The sequence below is a fragment of the Schistocerca cancellata genome, chromosome 2, assembly GCF_023864275.1.
Source record: "Schistocerca cancellata isolate TAMUIC-IGC-003103 chromosome 2, iqSchCanc2.1, whole genome shotgun sequence".
Taxonomy (NCBI): Eukaryota; Metazoa; Arthropoda; class Insecta; order Orthoptera; family Acrididae; genus Schistocerca; species Schistocerca cancellata.
Window position 1 is genome coordinate 1,039,079,310 of NC_064627.1, and position 19,612 is coordinate 1,039,098,921.

Consider the following 19,612-nt stretch of genomic DNA (forward strand, 5'->3'; position numbering starts at 1 on the left):
AAACAAGAAGGTAGTTTCCTAAACAATAATATCAATGAGTTCACTGTTGGAATCGGTCAACTCATAGAAATATCTGATTGTAACACTTTGTAGCGATATGAAATGGAGTGGTAACGTAGGTACAGTCGTGTGTAAAGCCGATGGTAGTCTTCAGTTTATTGGTAGAATACTGGGGAAGTGTAATCAGTCTACAAAGAGGTTGCTTACAAATCACTTGTGCAACCCATCCTAGAATATTGTTCAAGTGTGTGGGACATACAACAGATATGACTAGTAGGGTATATTGAATATATACAGAGAAGGGCAGCACAAATGGTCACATATTTGTTTAATCAATGGGAGAGTGTTACAGAGATACTCAAGAAAGTGAATTGGCAAGCTTTTAAAGATAGACATAAAATACCTTGAGAAAGTATATTAACAAAGCTTCAAGAACTGGCTTTAAATAATTACTCTAGGAATATACTACAACTCCCTATGTATCGCTCACATAGTGACCATGAGGATGAGATTAGAATAATTACTGCATCCACAGAGGCACTCAAACAATTATTCTTCCCGCGTTCCATAAGTGAATGGAACAGAAGAAACAGTAATAACTGATACAATGGGACATACCCTCTGCAGTGCACCTCACAGTGGTTTGCAGAGTGTAGAAGTAGATGTAGATGGCACTTCATACCGCAAGAACTTCTGTCAGTCTTGTGGCCAGCATGGAAGCACATTGCAGAGCTTACGCTGCCGTCCGTGCTCACCACACACCATCTTAAGAACCATACCACATCTTTTGCCATGTCCAGGGGACCATTGTAAATCACAATAATTTAAGTGTAGTTATTGTTTTTGAAGAAAAGCGTCATTTCTATTCATCTCATGCCTATGTCTCTCAGTTATCTTCTGTACTATGTTTTAGCAATTATTTCTATGTATAGGTCAAGTTTCATTGAGCTATGCTACTTGACAGTGGCACATCAAGCTAAAGTTACTTTCGTCGTGAAGTTTAACACAACAGTGTAGATGCACTAAGTAATCAAATCTGACACAAACCCCTCTTGGTTTAATGCAAGCATTCAAAGAATGCTCCGAAAATAGAGAATACTACAGTCTTGCTATAAAAAAGATTGGAGAAAAATTGTGGATAAAACTTAATGCTAACTTGAGTTTCCGTAAGAATTACTATATATGTAGCAAAGGATAATTTCCATAGTCATATTCTGGCAAAAGATCTATGAGAAGTCCAAGGACGTTCTGGTCATAAGCAAGATAATGGACAGATCCAAACCATCGATTCAGGATCTTGTGGATTAACATGGTTTTGAAACTGAAAGCAGCTGATGTAGAAGCAAAATATGAAGTTTCACAATTGAATAAGGATACTACTTGTACCTACCAACGTCTGGCGGGCCCACACAGTCACAAATGATATATATTCGAATAACACCCACAGTTAAGTGTATCCAAAGCGAAAATTGCATCAGGCAGTAACCAAATTCCTATTAGATTCTAGACTGAATAAGCTGCGAAATTAGCTTTTTTTCCTAGTTCATATTTATTGAGAATTTCTTGTAATGTGAACAGATGCACTTAGATGACAAAATACTGCGTCACTCGTGTAAACGTACGTATTAATAGAATTACAGACCAATATCCTCAAAGTCCATTTGTTGCAGGATGCTAGAGCGAATTATAAATTTTAAAATTACAAATTTTTGAGGGGAAAGTAAATTTTCCCAGTCAGCATTATTTAGGAATAAACCACTCGCTTCAAATGCAGCTTGCAAATGATAGATGCTGCTAAGAACAAAGATTCCACATCTTACAATTACTAATTGTATTGTACAATACGATCTTATAGAGTATATGCAACTGTTTCGGTAAATATTTGACTTATATAACCCAGTACGTTATCCTGGACAGCGAAAGTTCAGTAGAAAAAGGACACTACATTGTGTGCCCAAGAAAGCGTAACAGGACCGTTAATGTTCCAAATATAAATTGTTCATACAGGGTCAGCAACACTGTAAAATTGTTTGGTGACAATGTCCACGAGAAAGCAATGTCGTTGGACAATCGTAAGAAAATGCTGAGGTATTTGGAAAAAAAATGCTCTAATGACAGCTCTCTTTAAATGCCGATAAATGCAAGATAATAACCATAACAAAGAGAAAGAACCTGATACTATACGAATGAAAAATAAATGGTGACCATCTAATGGCCACAACAAAGACCCCGACATCAAACGAATAAAGAATAAACGGTGATCATCTTAAAACACGTCACACCATATAGCCGGCCGCGGTGGTCTAGCGGTTCTAGGCGCTTAGTCCGGAACCGCGCGACTGCTACGGTCACAGGTTCGAATCGTGCCTCGGGCATGGATGTGTGTGATGTCCTTAGGTTAGTTAGGTTTAAGTAGTTCTCAGTTCTAGGGGACTGATGACCACAGATGTTAAGTCCCATAGTGCTCAGAGCCACACCATATAAATATTTAAGGGTTTATACTAAAAGCTGCTGTGATAAATAATAATTGAGTAAATTCTGTACTATGTAGGGAAGACGAATGGGGTTTGTTGCACAGTTCCTGTCAGGCATCTGTAAGGGAAATTGTTTATAAAGCGTGTAGATAGTCATCTTTTACTCATAACACAAAAGAAATAGTGTAGAGCTACCGTACAATGCATCTTCAGCCATGCACTATGCAGTGGTTTGTGAGATGCTGAGGTATATGCAAACGAGAATATTTGTGTTTCACTGCGTCATTCAGACGCTCAATATATACAGGACTTGGTTTGAACACGCTGAAGCCAGAAGCTCTAACTTAGAAGCTGTCGAGTATTTTGTAAGACTTATTGACCATGTTATACAAGGATTCAATAGTTACGTAAATTCGGGTAAAAGCCTCTTACAAAATAGATCATCTTCAAGAAATAATCATATGCTAAGAGCAGGTGGAAGGTTGTAGCCATTGCCGAAATTTTTCATTGGCATTAATCACGCGTATCAAGTGAAGAAAACATCAAATATGGCAGAGGCATTGGGGCTGCAGCGCCATTATCTGCTCGACTACAAGAGAATAGAGGACACTAACAATGTAATTGATTTTTCACAAACTCTGAGGACCAAGAAAGAGTATTATAAGAAATGTCGAGGCTCTGCAGACTTTAGCTTCATGCTTTTATTCGGTATGTCGATACAGAAACTTCTAGTAAAAATCGAAACATTAAACATAGGAATCCTATTCACTCTACAACGCAGAGCATACAGCAAATGGAGACACTATATAACATGGAGCACACTCCTAGAGAAGGCATAAGATTAGTGCTACGGAGCGTAGATCCACCCCGCATTGTTGCGAATGAGCCGATTGTACTTCTGTTGAAGCTTAGATGTTGTCGAATATAACCTTGATTCCGTTCTATTAGATTTCTACTCATGAGTTCACCTGACCAGGTAAGAGCAGAATTTTGCTAGTCACGCGGATTCAGAATCATAGAACGAGCGAATTTATGCCACGAATGGAACGTCTGTTGTGCAGAGCCACAATTTTTTTACGCCTTCCAAAGATTTTCTTCCTGTGTAGCAGCCGATCCAACAATTTACAGTTGCACTATAGCGTGATAAACAAGTACGTTTTCTAAACACGAAAACGAATTTGACAATGTGTGACGCCAACTGCAGTTTTGACAAAAGTAAATGTTTTTATGTAGAATGTTGCGTGTATTGTTGTGTAACAAACATCTCTTAAGCTTCATACAAAAACATTTGGTGTTCATTTCAGGCAGCTGTTTAACACTTACGCTGCAAGTACAGCTGTTGGAATATGAAACGGAATTATAATTCCATGATTACAGTGTTGCCAGTGATTGAACTCAAAATAAAAACGAAGCATCCAGTGTATTGATCACCAGCTGCATACTTATATAACTGTTAAAGCCGACACAGGGTATAGTGCCTTGAGAGTCCTGCATACACCAGCAGTCCATACATTGTCGTAGGTAATGTCAACATGCTGTATTTGACTATAAAATAAGGTATTTCTCGGACAGACACTTAGCTGTAATTCGCTCCTTCTTACTTTTTAGCCGATTATTCATTTTGCTATTGTTTCAACAGCTATGGCAGGAGGAGTGAAACGGAATGTTACAGTTCATTGGTTTCGGCATGGCTTGCGATTACATGACAACCCAGCCTTGCACGAAGCATTGAAAGAAAGTGAAGAATTTTATGCAGTATTCATCTTCGATGGAGAAAGCGCAGGTAATCATAGATTTTCATAAACAACTAAGTTGGACCAATGTCATGCTGTATTACTAAATGAACTCAGAATTATATTTGCTCTGTCAAAGCGATAGTATCCCACCTTTTCCATCCACAGATTGAAAATGGGATTTAGAATTAGCTGATGTGAAAGTGACTTTATAGCTAATGTTGTCTTGGTATTTAGTTTAATTATACATTCCCTAGAGACAAAATAATTTTCGTACTCTTTCAGATTAAAGGCATTTGCATTAAGTCAGTCTACTGTTATAATTAGAAACTAATCAGTTTAGTTTATTATGTTATTTATTTGTACTTTGACCATTCATTACAACAATAGACCTGTAGGACAAGTTAGATAAATACAGAAATAATATATGCATAAAAAGTTATAGAGTAGAATATGATTAGGAGAGGATTAAGCAGCAAGTCGTGCATGGTTATATCAATGGAACCGACCCAGCATTCATCTTAGCAACTTTGGAAAACGTGGAAAACCCAAATCAAGATGGACGGATGCCCTGTCCTAATCTTTTTGTAACCATCTCACCTTATGTACAATCTGGAAAGAAAAGAAAAAATTGAGAAGATAGTCCACAAGAAGTTTACATCATGCACAAGAAACATAATCAGTGATATAACTAGAATGTAAAGCTTTGTTATGTTATACTTCTGAAGAATATAAGCTTTGTAATGTTATGCTTCTGAAAAATATAAACACAGATACACCTGTCAACACTATATCCATCACAACTATTCTTGCAGCTGATACTTTTATCTGAGGAGGTGTACTTCACTGCATCTGAAGTATATATAGAAAACAGAAAACCCACACCAGAAACATTCGTGTGCAAATGCACACAATTCGTAAATGCTACACCTGTTAGCAGAACAAAATGTACTCAACAATAAAGGAGGGCTTAATATTTCTGCCAGCTAACATATTCAGTTACACTGTAGAAATGCTGTTTAGCAAGAAATGAGGGCACTGATAACCTCACTTTTGAGCGCCCATAAACCACATAAACATAACAATAAATTTTTTATCTCTGCATTGAAAGCCGTTTCCAACCTCTTTATGTATGTTGTCAGCGCATTATAAAGAATTGCAATGTAAGTTGTTCATACTTAATGAAAATCCCTAACATTGTAGCTGTTTTGGCATGAACACAGGAAAACACAAGTTAAACCCAAGATTAACAAGAAGGACTTGTGTTCACAGCTAGTGGGTTGGAACTCCATATTTGTAATCAGTGAAGTTACAGAGCCTTATGTAAATGTCTAACTCTTCCTTTTTACATTATGAATAGTTCTTGTTTGGTGATGACGGCATCTACAACTAAATATTTTGATCCCATTCTGTGTGCAATATGACAGTACTGTTCCAGTACCTTAAAACAGTGATGTGCACATCTATTGCATAAATGAGTGTGACATGATGTGAAATGCTTGTGACACAGTCCTTGACTGAAAGCTGTTTGCATTTTGGAATCAAAATGATTGAAACACTGACATTTCAGAACTTGTTTATCACATAGTCATCATTGTGATTTTAAGAGGGATTGTAGATAATAGTTAATTATTCTGAGCTGCACTTGTAATTTGGTGATGTTGGTTTTGTTACTGCTGTTATCTTCAGCAAAAGACTGGTTTTGTGCCATTCTCCATGCTAATCTGTCCTTTGTGAGCCTCTTCATCTCTACACAACTACCATTACCTGCATCCATTTCAACTTGATTGTTGTATTTTACCCCTGATGTCCCTTTCCACCCTCGCACTTCTTTCCACTACCAGATCAACAATTCCTTGATGTCTCGGGACTGTTTTCCATCTACTGATCCCTTCTTTTAGTCAAGCTGTGTTCCAGATTTTTTTTTCTAAATTTCTTTTCTCCTCAATTTGATTCAGCACTTCCTCATTTGTTGTTCGATCTACCCACCTAATCTCCAGCATTTCATTTTATATTTTTAGCATTAACTTTGAAAAGCTTAAAGAAAGTCACTGAGTTTCTAGAAGGTACTGACAGGAATATGGAGTAATGCCAACTCCAGTGCCATAGTCGTCTGCACTAGGTTCCTTGGTTGATGATCCATGGCACAGACAGCCGGATTGAAGTGGTCTCACAGATTCTCGATTGGGTTTGAATCCAGGGAGTTTGGTCACCAGGGGAGTATGAAAAACCCTCCTCGTGGTATTCGATTCACGAATATACACTGAGAGCTATGTGACATAATTGCATTGTCCTGCTGGTGTGACAAACAAAATGCATGTAGAATTGTTCGTGGTCCCCAAGGATAGATGCATTAGTGTATTGGCCCTTTGTACCTTCCAGAATGACAAGATCACCCAGGGAATGCCATGAAAACATTCCCCAGACCATAATACTCCCTCTTCCAGTGTGGATCCTTCCAATGATTGTTGCAGGGCTGTAAATGCCAATGGCCTCTGTCCAATTTAGCGTAAAGTGTGATTCATCTGAGAAGACCACCTGTTGCCACTCACTGCGTAGCCAGATGTGGTATTGGCATGCAAATTTCAGCCTTTGTGGCTGATGCACAGCACTCAGCATGAGTGCATGAACCAGGTGACTGCTGCAGAGGACTTAAGAGAGCAACATTCGCTGAAAGGTCATTCAGGAGACTCTGTTGATAGCCCCTTCATTCATCTAGGGGCAGTCAGTTCACACCAGTGATCATCAGTGGAGACTTAAATCATCCAACAATCAATTGGGAAAATTACAGTTTTGTTAGTAGTGGGCATGATAAGACATCCTATGAAACTTTACTAAATGCCTTCTCCGAAAATTACCTAGAACAGATAGTTAGGGACCCCACTCATGATGAAAATTATTGGATCTAATGGCAACAAACAGACCTGACCTCTTTGAGGAAGTCTGCATCGAAACTGGTATCAGTGACCATGAGTCAGCTGTGGCAACAATGATTACCAAAGTACAAAGAATAACTAAACCAATCAGAAAGTTATATATATTCAGTAAGCTAGATAAAAAATCAATAGTGTCATATTTCAATGAGGAACTTGAAACTTTCAGCACAGGTCAGGAACAGGTAGATGAAGTCTGGCTCAAGTTTAAAAGAATAGTTGACCAAGCATGGGAAGATATGTAACCAGTAGAACAGTTCATAATGGAGGGAACGTCCATGGTATACAGTCAGTGCAAAGAAACTTCTAAAGAATTAGAAATTACTGCATAATAAGTGTAGAACAAAGTGCAGGGCTATAGATAGAGAGATGCTGAATGAAACGCATTTGGCAGTCAAGGGGACAATGCATGGTGCCTTCAATGACTACGTTAGCGGAATACTGTCAAATGACATTTCACAAAATCCAAAGAAATTTTGGTTGTATTTAAAGGCTGTTAGATTAGATTAGATTAGATTAATACTAGTTCCATGGATCATGAATACGATATTTCGTAATGATGTGGAACGAGTCAAATTTTCCAATACATGACATAATTAAGTTAATTTAACAACATACTTAAGTTAATATAACAACTCTTTCATTTTTTTGTGTTTTTTATTTTATTTTTTTATATTTTTTTAATATTTTTTTTTTTTTTTAATTTATATCTAAAAATTCCTCTATGGAGTAGAAGGAGTTGTCATTCAGAAACTCTTTTAATTTCTTCTTAAATACTTGTTGGTTATCTGTCAGACTTTTGATATTATTTGGTAAGTGACCAAAGACTTTAGTGCCAGTATAATTCACCCCTTTCTGTGCCAAAGTTAGATTTAATCTTGAATAGTGAAGATCATCCTTTCTCCTAGTATTGTAGTTATGCACACTGCTATTACTTTTGAATTGGGTTTGGTTGTTAATAACAAATTTCATAAGAGAGTATATATACTGAGAAGCTACTGTGAATATCCCTAGATCCTTAAATAAATGTCTGCAGGATGATCTTAGTGGCATCAAAGTTCGTGTCCAGTCCCGAGCTAATGAGACAGGAAAAATGGTAGCAAAGCAAAAGCTGAAAAGCTTAACGCCATTTTAAAATGCTTCTTTATAAAGGAAAACCCAGGAGAATTGCCCCAATTTAATCCTCATACCCCTGAAAAGATGAATGAAATAAGTATTTGTATGTGTGGTGTTGACAAACAGCTGAAATCGTTAAAATTGAACAAAGCTCCAGGGCCCGGTGGAATCCCTGTCAGATTCCATGCTGAATTTTACAGCTGAGTTAGCCCCTCTTCGAACTATAATCTGTCGTTGATCTCTTGAACAAAAAACTGTGCACAGTTCTTTGAAAAAGGCGCAGGCCAAATCCATCTACAAGAAGAGTGGAAGTGATCTACAAAACTACTATCCAATATCCTAGACATTAATTTCTTGCAGAATCTTAGAACACATTCTGAGCTCAAATGTAATGATATATCTTGAGCAGAATGACACATGCCAACCATCATGGTTTTCAAAAACATTGATCATGTGAAACCCAAGTTGCATTTTTCTCACATGACATACTGAAAGCTTTTGATCAAGACAACCAGGTAGATGCAGTGTTTCTGGATTTCCAAAAAGCATTTACCTCAGTGCCTCATCTTCGCTTATTATCAAAAGTACAATCGTATGGGGTATCAAATGAAATTTGTGACTGGATTGAGGATTTTTTGTAAGGGAGGACACAGCATGTTATCATGGATGGAGAGTCATCATCAGATGTAGAAGTATCTGTGTGCCACAGGGAGTTGTGTTGGGACCCTTGCTGTTCATGTTGTAGATTAATGACATTGCAGACAACATTAATGGTAAAATCAGGCGTTTTGCACGTAATGTGTTTATCTACAATGAAGTACTATTTGAAAGAAGCTGCATGAATATTCAGTCTGATCTTGATAAGATTTCAAAGTGGTACAGAGTTGACAACTTGCTCTTAATGTTCAGTAATGTAAAATTGTGCATTTCACAAAACAAGAAGGTAGTATCCTAAACAATATCAATGAGTTCACTGTTGGAATCGGCCAACTCATAGAAATATCTGGTTGTAACACTTTGTAGCGATATGAAATGGAGTGGTCATGTAGGTTCAGTCCTGTGTAAAGCAGATGGTAGACATCAGTTTATTGTTAGAATACTGGGGAAGTGGAATCAGTCTACAAAAGAGATCCTAGAATATTGTTCAAGTGTGTGGGACATACAACAGACATGAGTAATAGGGGATATTGAACGTATACAGAGAGGGGCAGCACAAATGGTCACATGTTTATTTAATCAATGGGAGAGTGTCACAGAGATACTGAAGGAACTGAAATGGCAGACTCTTGAAGACCGATGTAAACTGTCCTGAGAAAGTCTATTTACAAAGTTTCAAGAACCAGCTTTTAATGATTACTCTAGGGATATATTACAACCCCCTATGTATTGCTCACACAGGGATCTTGAAGATAAGATTAGAATAATTACTGCATGCACATAGGCATTCAAACAATCATTCTCCCCACCCTCCATTGGTGAATGGAGCAGGGTGAAACCCTAATAACTGGTACAATGGGAGGAACTGTCTGCCATGCATCTCACCGTTGTTTGCACAGTATGGATGTAGATGTCAGCTATGGCTCGTGGTGCACCACACCCACTTTTGTGCCAGTTTTGGATATTGCCATTTTGTGATGCATGGTGTTCTTTAATCATGGCAGCATGCAAACCCATAGAAAGTTAGCCATTTTGGCAGTGCTTCCACCCTTGGCCAGAAAGCCAACAGTCATGCCCTTTAGGATGTCAGATAGATCGGCCCATTTCCGCATTATCACAACGACTGCATTGTTTTTCATTTATCGCATCTGTGTTTTATATCTTAGAAGGACCACAGGGCTTTACGTGTCTGACTTCTAGCATGGATTTGATGATGTTTGGAATGGCAGATTGTATAATTTGAGAGTTTGTCCTGTAGTTATCTGACATTGTTTGGGTGGCCAACAGCTTGGTTTGAATGGCTGCCCCCATAGTCTCCTGCATCATCTGCATCACTGCAGGGGCCACAACAGTGGCAGGCTGTTCAGTTTGTGTGGCTGTCTCAACATGTGTCGGTGTGGTTGCGGCCTTCTCGTGATTGGTTGTAGCGTGTTCTGCAACTGTGAATATCTTGGTGGTGCTCAGTGTGGTGCCTATTTCTTCACTGGTGAAATGGCAGCCAACACAACTTCTGCCAACAGTGGGTTGGCTAGCCACACAGACGTCTCGGTGATTGGCACTGCAGCACGCAGTGTTAGGTCTCTAACTTCCACTCTCAGTGGGTGTTGGGTGCCTCCTCTCCAGCACCACATTGTTGTCCCCGTCTGACGGTCACTTGCCGCAGCTGTGTCTTTGATGTAGTTTCTTCTCAGGGGTACCTTGGTGCTTGCTGCAGCTGCACCAGCTTGCCACAAGGAGGCCATTGCAATTGGCACATGTGGGGCAGTGTTAGGATGCCTTGGGCAATGTCTGCTATTGTGTTCACTTGCGTTCAGCAGTGGTAGCATTGCAGTTATTTGTCGAAGTCCTTGATCAGTTTCTAGGCCCAGGTGGGCCTCTTGTCAGCTGTACCCCACCAGAAGCCCAGCTCGTCAAAGAGGTTGACTGCCTCTCATCATTCAATCTGCGAAGGTAGACCTCAGATGTGCACCTTCAGGTTGCATCAGCGGTTGTTTTCTGCTCTTATTGGTAGTTGGCTTCTTGACTGCATGCTCTCTGAAGCCCCTGGCCATGTGCTCTCACTCCTTGCTGTTTCTGATGCAGACTTTGAGAGCTTGGCTTTGGTTGACTACTCTGATGCTGTTTCCTGCCTTGGCTAACTGCATCACATTGGTGTGCATTTTCTTCCGTGGAATGTTACCAAAGTAATGGGTGAACACCTGCGGCAGGCCTTCTTCTACCGAGGTGGGTGGGGGGGGGGGGGGGGGGGGAGGGGGGCGGCAGCTGGTCGCCCCTCAACTCTGTTTTGGCGCTTTCTTCATCTTTGACTGGTGAGAGCGGCCAGTCTGTGGTGATAGAAGAGTGTGCTGTTGTTTCCAGCTTGCCTGTCTTGGTGTCTTTTTCAGTGGTTTCCTTCACATGAGAAGGCGAGGCTACACCTGTCTCCTCTGGTGCCTGAGGTTACCAATGCACGTTTTGCCATTGGTGCCTTCTTCCCGTGTCACCAAACATTGAGACTCGACAAGAGTCGTAGTGCGCTGTGCAGTAGCAGTGATGTGCACACTTTGATTGCTCGAGCCAGCCTCTGTTTCTGCATTATGACAATGTGTTTTCCGTGCCCCCCAACATGCGTTATATACTCTCCACTGCTAGTGCTGCCACCTGCGATCTTTGAGTGATTACTGCAGGTTGACATTAAAAATAGATGGTAATTATATTAATGTGACTGGACGTGTATATTAGATTTCAACAAATTCTTCTCCTACAGAAATGCTTTTCTTACTGTTGCCAATTTGCATTTTATATTCTCTCTACTTTGGCCATCATCAGTTAATTTACTTCCAAAATAGCAAAACTAAGCTAATAATGCTTGTAATTTCTCATATCGTAATCTAGCTCCCCCAGTATCACCTAACTCAATTTTAATTAGCCTTGTTTTACTTTTGTTGATGTTGATCAGATGATCTCTTTTCAAGACGCTATCCTTTCTGTGTAACTGTTTGTCCAAATTCGTTGCCCACTTTAAGAAAATTACAGTGTCGTTGGCAAATCTTAGTTTGTATTTCTTCTCCATGAACTTTAATTCCCTTTCCAAATTTCTTCTTGGTTTCCTTTAAGGCTCTCTCAATGTACAGATCAAATAATGTCAAGGGTAAGCTACCACCCTGTTTCATTCCCTTCTGAACTATGCCTTCCCTTCCATGGTATTTGACACTGATGATACCAATCTGGTTTCTGTAAAAGCTGTAAATAACCCTTCAGTTCCTGTATTTTATCCTCACTGCCTTTAGAATTTCTTAGAGTGTAGTCCAGGCAACATTGTCAAGAGCCTTCTCTAAGTCTCAATAGCTATAAACATAGGTTTGTCTTTCTTCACACTGCCTTCTAAAATATGTCACTTGGTCAGTATTGCCGTGCATGTTTCTACATTTCTCCTGAAGGTGGAATCCACCAGCTTTTCCACTCTTCTGTGAATAAATAGAGTCATTATTTTGCAACCATTACATTAAACTGATGGTTTGGTAGCATTCACACCTGTCAACTCCTGGCTTCTTTGGAACTGGAGTTATTGCACTATTCTTGAAAACTAAGGGTATTTAGCCCATCTCATATATTTTGCACACCAGGTGAAATAATTTTATCATGACTGGCTTTCCCAAAGGTGTCAGTAATTGTGAGGGAACATTGTTCCAGGGGCCTTGTTTCCACAGGTCTTTCAGTGCTCTTGTCAGCTTCTTCTCACAGTATCATGTCTCCAGTCTTATCTTCACCTACTTTTTCTTCCCTTTTCGTTATGTTGTCCTCAAGTTTTTCCCCATATATAGCCCTCTATATGCCTTCCACCTTTCAGCTTTTCCTTCTTCACGCAGTACTGGCTTTCTGTCTGAACTCTTGATATTCATCCAGCTGCTTCTCCAAAGGTCTCTTTAATTTTGCTGTAGGTGACATCTATCTTTCCCCTGGTTATGCATGCTTCTACAGCCTTCCATTTGTCCACTGGCCATTTCGGCTTAGCAACCTTGCACCTCCTTTCATCAGTTAAATTGAATATTTCCTGTGTTATCCAGGGATTTCTAATAGGCCTTGCCTTTTTACGTATGTTGTCCATTGTTGCCTTCCAAATTTCATCTCTCAAAGCCACTCATTTGCCTTTTATTGTATTTCTTTCACCTATTTCAGTCCAGTGTTGCCTGATGCTCCCTCTGAAACTCTCAACAACCTCTGTTTCCTTCAATTCATCCAGATCCCATCTCCTTAATTGCCTACATTTTTACAATTTCTTCACTTTCAGTCTGCTGTCTGTAAACAGTAGCGTGTGTCAAATATGGCGCTGAAATATCTAGTTTACCATTATTAAATCAATGTGAAACCTTGCAATCTCCCCAGGTCTCTTCCAGTATACAGTCTTCTTTCGTGATTATTGATCCAAGTGGTAGTGATAATAAAATTATGTTCTGTGCAACATTTTACCAGCTTGCTTCCTCTGTAATTCCTTTCCCCCAGTTCATGTTCTATTATTTTTCTTTCTCTTCCTTTTCCTATGACTAATTTTCAGTCAACCATCATAATTAAATTTTCATCTCTCCAACTATCTGAATAATTTCCTTTACCTCGGCAGACATTCTTCCAGTTTCTTTGTCATTTGCAGAGCTAGTTGGCGTATCAACTTGCACTACTGTGGTGGGTACGGGCTTTGGGTCTGTCTTGGCTATGACAATGTGCTCACTATGTTTTTATACTACCCCACCTGCATTTGTATTTTCTTATTGAAGATCAGTTGTTCTCCTGCTTTACTGCTATAGTTGAAGTCACGAACGATGGCGGTCGAGTTTAGGCTTGCTTCGTGCACCTGCATCACGCATACTCTGACAGCCAGTGAGTGTTCAATAGTGTTCTGAGTGCTCTGCTGTGAATTCTGTAGCTAATGCGAGCATTAAATGTGATCTTAGTGAGTTGTTTAGTGAATTTCTGTTTCATTTGTTGCAAGTTGTCATTGCTGATGGTAGTGGTAAGTGATAAAATTCTGCATAACCTAGCAAGAGACGTAATTTGCAGGATATAAGCTTCCTTCAAGTGGAAAGCATGCACATGCATGTACTGCAACTGTCATTTGGAATTGTCAACAGCGCCGTTCCCGTCCATGCCTTGACATGCGTGAACTGCCATCGTTCATGGATCGGACAGTAGTTGATTTTGTGGTGATAACCCTTCACTAATGAGACTTGAAGTCCTGTCCTTCCTGGCATGTATTTCTCTGATTCCTACTACATCTAATTTCAACCTTTCCTTTTCCCTTTTTAAATTTTCTGATCTACCTGCCCAATTAAGAGATCTAACATTCTTCATGAGTAAAAGGTGAAGAACATGCAAATCAATTGCAATAGTAAAAAGTTTTATTAAAATCCCTTGACCCAGTCTTTGACATCCTTAAAACATCATCATTAGAATGATCAGTGATTGACACTGGTTACATAATGTTGGGGGGGTGTACGATAAACAATATTATGTGACAACATTATATATCCCCCCCCCCCCATGAACCATGGACCTTGCCGTTGGTGGGGAGGCTTGCGTGCCTCAGTGATACAGATAGCCGTACCGTAGGTGCAACCACAAAGGAGGGGTATCTGGTGAGAGGCCAGACAAACATGTGGTTCCTGAAGAGGGGCAGCAGCCTTTTCAGTAGTTGCAGGGGCAACAGTCTGGATGATTGACTGATCTGGCCTTGTAACATTAACCAAAGCGGCCTTGCTGTGCTGGTACTGCGAATGGCTGAAAGCAAGGCGAAACTACGGCCGTAATTTTTCCCGAGGGCATGCAGCTTTACTGTATGCATAAATGATGGCGTCCTCTTGGGTAAAATATTCCGGAGGTAAAATAGTCCCCCATTCGGATCTCCGGGTGGGGACTACTCAAGAGGACGTCGTTATCAGGAGAAAGAAAACTGGTGTTCTACAGATCGGAGTGTGGAATGTCAGGTCCTTTAATTGGGCAGGTAGGTTAGAAAATTTAAAAAGGGAAATGGATAGGTTAAAGTTAGATATAGTGGGAGTTAGTGAAGTTGGGTGGCAGGAGGAACAAGACTTTTGGTCAGGCGAATACAGGGTTATAAATACAAAGTCAAATAGGGGTAATGCCGGAGTAGGTTTACATAATGAATAAAAAAATAGGAATGCGGGTAAGCTACTACAAACAGCATAGTGAACGCATTATTGTGGCCAAGATAGACACGAAGCCCACGCCTACTAAAGTAGTACAAGTTTATATGCCAACTAGCTCTGCAGATGACGAAGAAATTGAAGAAATGTATGATGAAATGAAAGAAATTATTCAGATAGTGAAGGGAGACGAAAATTTAATAGTCATTGGTGACTGGAAATCGGTAGTGGGAAAAGGGAGAGAATGAAACGTAGTAGGTGAATATGGATTGGGGCTAAGAAATGAAAGAGGAAGCCGCCTGGTAGAATTTTGCACAGAGCACAACTTAATCATAGCTAACACTTGGTTCAAGAATCATAAAAGAAGGTTGTATACATGGAAGAAGCCTGGAGATACTGACAGATTTCAGATAGATTATATAATGGTAAGACAGAGATTTAGGAACCAGGTTTTAAATTGTAAGACATTTCCAGGGGCAGATGTGGACTCTGACCACAATCTATTGGTTATGAAATGTAGATTAAAAATGAAGAAACTGCAAAAAAGTGGAAATTTAAGGAGATGTGTTGGTAGCTGGATAAACTGACTAAACCACAGGTTGTACAGAGTCTCAGGGAGAGCGTAAGGGAACAAATGGCAGGAATGGGAGAAAGAAATACAGTAGAAGAAGAATGGGTAGCTTTGAGGGATGAAATAGTGAAGGCAGCAGAGGATCAAGTAGGTAAAACGACGAGGGCTAATAGAAATCCTTGGGTAACTGAAGAAACATTGAATTTAATTGATGAAAGGAGAAAATATAAAAATGCAATAAATGAAGCAGGCAAAAAGGAATACAAACGTCTCAAAAATGAGATCGACAGGAAGTGCAAAATGGCTAAGCAGGGATGGCTAGAGGTTAAATGTAAGGATGTAGAGGCTTATCTCACTAGGGGTATGATAGATACTGCCTACAGGAAAATTAAAGAGACCTTTGGAGAAAAGAGAACCACTTGTATGAATATCAAGAGCTCAATTCTAAGCAAAGAAGGGAAAGCAGAAACGTGGAAGGAGTATATAGAGGGTCTATACAAGGGCAATGTACTTGAGGACAATATTATGGAAATGGAAGAGGATGTAGACGAAGATGAAATGGGACATATGATACTGCGTGAAGAGTTCGACAGAGCACTGAAAGGCCTGAGTCGAAACAAGGCCCCCAGAGTAGACAACATTCCATTAGAACTACTGACCGCCTTGGGAGAGCCAGTCCTGACAAAACTCTATCATCTGGTGAGCAAGATGTATGAGACAGGCGAAATGCCCTCAGACTTCAAGAAGAATATAATAATCCCAATCCCAAAGAAAGCAGGTGTTGACAGATGTGAAAATTACCGATCTATCAGTATAATAAGTCACAGCTGCAAAATACTAACACGAATTCTTTACAGACGAATGGAAAAACTAGTAGAAGCCGACCTCGGGGAAGATCAGTTTGGATTCCGTAGAAATATTGGAACACGTGAGGCAATAATGACCGTACGGCTTATCTTAGAAGCTAGATTAAAGAAAGGCAAACCTACGTTTCTAGCATTTGTAGACTTAGAGAAAGCTTTTGACAATGTTGACTAGAATACTCTCTTTCAAATTCTGAAGGTGGCAGGGGTAAAATACAGGGAGCGAAAGGCTATTTACAATTTGTACAAAAACCAGATGGCAGTTATAAGAGTCGAGGGGTATGAAAGGGAAGCAGTGGTTGGGAAGGGAGTGAGACAGGGTTGTAGCCTATCCCCGATGTTATTCAATCTGTATAATGAGCAAGCAATAAAGGAAACAAAAGAAAAGTTTGGAGTAGGAATTAAAATCCATGGAGAAGAAATAAAAACTTTGAGGTTCGCCGATGACATTGTAATTCTGTCAGAGAGAGCAAAAGACTTGGAAGAGCAGTTGAACTGAATGGACAATGTCTTGAAAGGAGGGTATAAGATGAACATCAACAAAAGCAAAACGAGGATAATGGAATGTAGTCGAATTAAGTCGGGTGATGCTGAGGGAATTAGATTAGGAAATGAAACACTTAAAGTAGTAAAGGAGTTTTGCTATTTGGGGAGCAAAAGAACTGATGATGGTCGAAGTAGAGAGGATATAAAATGTAGACTGGCAATGGCAAGGAAAGCTTTTCTGAAGAAGAAAAATTTGTTAACATCGAGTGTAGATTTAAGTGTCAGGAAGTCGTTTCTGAAAGTATTTGTATGGATGTATGGAAGTGAAACACGGACGATAAATAGTTTGGACAAGAAGAGAATAGAAGCTTTTGAAATGTGGTGCTACAGAAGAATGCTGAAGATTAGATGGGTAGATCACATAACTAATGAGGAGGTATTGAATAGAATTGGGGAGAAGAGGACCTTGTGGCACAACTTGAGTAGAAGAAGGGATCGGTTGGTAGGACATGTTCTGAGACATCGAGGGTTCACCAATTTAGTATTGGAGGGCAGTGTGGAGGGTAAAAATCGTAGAGGGAGACCAAGAGATGAATACACTAAGCAGATTCAGAAGGATGTAGGCTGCAGTAGGTACTGGGGGATGAAGAAGCTTGCACAGGATAGAGTAGCATGGAGAGCTGCATCAAACCAGTCTCAGGACTGAAGGCTACAACAACAACAACAACACAGCCAATGAATATGGAGGGGGGGGGGGGGGAAATGTATTGACATTTTGACCTGTAGAGAAGTGTAAGATCTAGATTATGATAGAATGTGACAATTTGCTTGTGGGTGGAAGAGAAAGAGGTGCTGTCAGACTGGGCTGTAGCATAGCTCAACACCAAGGTTAGGTTGCAATTCGCAGTGTGGTTGTAAGTTTGTGATGTCAACTGATGTTAATGGGGGAAGGGGACTAGATGTGCTCACAGTGTGACCTGTAGCCCAAGACCTAAGTTAGTCTGGAATGTGACAGTTTGCTTGTGAGTTGGCAGAGTCAGTGAATCTCAACACAAAAATAGGATTGCTGCAATAGGTAGAAATGTAGTGTAGCCTGGGATATACATTAGTTATTGTATGTCTTATATTTTGAGGAAAATTATGACAGTGTGGTTAAATTCTTCAACCTGATAGAAAAAAAAATCCCAGGTAGCTTTATTTATAAACCACAGGAAATTAAAAACACGCATTGTGATGGCAACTGACAACCAATTCACATTTCGTTTTGCTCAGTTCCATTACTCATCATGCTAGTTGTTACCAACATTGGCACAAAACACAGTAACAGCAGACACTGCAAATGCACTTTCACCATATCCACTGTTCCATTCTACCCCATCCTGCTCTGTTTTCCTTTTTAATGAGAGCTTATTAGTTGTTTTAATTTCTTCTTTTGTTTTGTTGTCCTTGTAGAAAATGTTTGCAGCCTAGACTGGCTCTCTTTTGCTGGCTCTTATTTCTTTCTATGGTTGTAATATTTTTCTGTGCATTGCAAGGGCTGTATTGTCTTTCCAATGTCAAGACTTTGCACAGTTTACAGTATCATCACTGAGCCAGGTGATGCAGTGGTAAGATGCTGCACTCAGCAGGACATCGGTTCTAGTCCCTGACAACTATCCAGATTTAGGTTTTCCACGATTTCCTCAAATTACTAAAGGTGTATGCCAGGATGATTCATTCAAAAGCATGACTGATTTCCTTCTCTGTCCTCTTGCCGGTCCAAACTTTTGCTTATCTCTAATGACTTTGCCATTACCGTATTATCAGATTAAAGGTTACTGTCCATATTGTCCTTCCTCCCTCACCCCCTCCCCTTTGCCTTCAGTACGGGAAAAATTTGCATGCATTTTTCTTTTTGTCACATAGATTTCATAGCTCCATGTACTTCTCTTTAAGTGCAATAGTAATACAGATTTATAAAAAAAATAGTCATCAGAATGAAACTACAATTAAATAGATAGAAAAATACCTGCCGACTAAACAACAGCAGTGACGTGTGGTGTAGCTACCTGTTCTACAGGCACCCCTATTGACATTTTGAGTGACACAATCCATAAAAATGTGTTAACAAAAAAATGAGTGTTATTATTCAGGATGTAGTGAGCGAATGATGAGAATTATTGAGTTATTTGTTTCCTGTGAAGGCAAGAACAGCCTAAGTTTTCACCAACTTTAAGAAGTATTAAAATTTGCTGCGTTATAAACTGTAATTGTAGTTCCTGAAGTCCAAAGAAAACAAGGGAGCTTTTTTTTGTGTTTTGTGCATGCGAGTAGGCAGTCCATACGGGCAGGTCATTTCTCACCTAAGACATGACATACTCACTGGTGAGGAACCACGCTTGCTTTAATGACATAGTAAATTAAATCAGCTAATATGATTCTTGTAACATTTTACAGTCACAATATCAGAAGTGACATCAACCAAGTTCTTCATTTGCTTACACATGAAGAGATTCACCAGTAACACTGAATGCAGATTAAAATGGTACGAAGTGTCATAACTACATAATACATCAATGTACAGTCTTGTAAGTGAGCATACAACAAGTAAGTAAAAATAGTGAGGCCGAGGGCCCGGCACACCAGGCTTATATTGGGTATTT

The 19,612-nt window shown here is 39.7% G+C and overlaps 1 protein-coding gene across 5 annotated transcripts in view; it reads left to right on the forward strand.

Moving 5' to 3' along the window:
• Positions 1-3,563: 3,563 nt before the first annotated feature.
• The window catches only part of LOC126163014 (cryptochrome-1), a 122,577-nt gene continuing 106,528 nt past the window's right edge, over positions 3,564-19,612 (forward strand). For 4 of the 5 annotated variants that reach the window (XM_049919881.1, XM_049919882.1, XM_049919880.1 and 1 more), the window contains exons 1-3: positions 3,564-3,689; positions 3,779-3,995; positions 4,114-4,257. In XM_049919881.1, coding sequence (XP_049775838.1) covers positions 4,116-4,257 — 142 coding nt within the window. In that variant the 5' untranslated portion in view covers positions 3,564-3,689; positions 3,779-3,995; positions 4,114-4,115. Of the gene's footprint in view, positions 3,690-3,778; positions 4,032-4,113; positions 4,258-19,612 lie in introns of those variants that run through there. The other variant, XM_049919879.1, reaches the window with a different exon arrangement.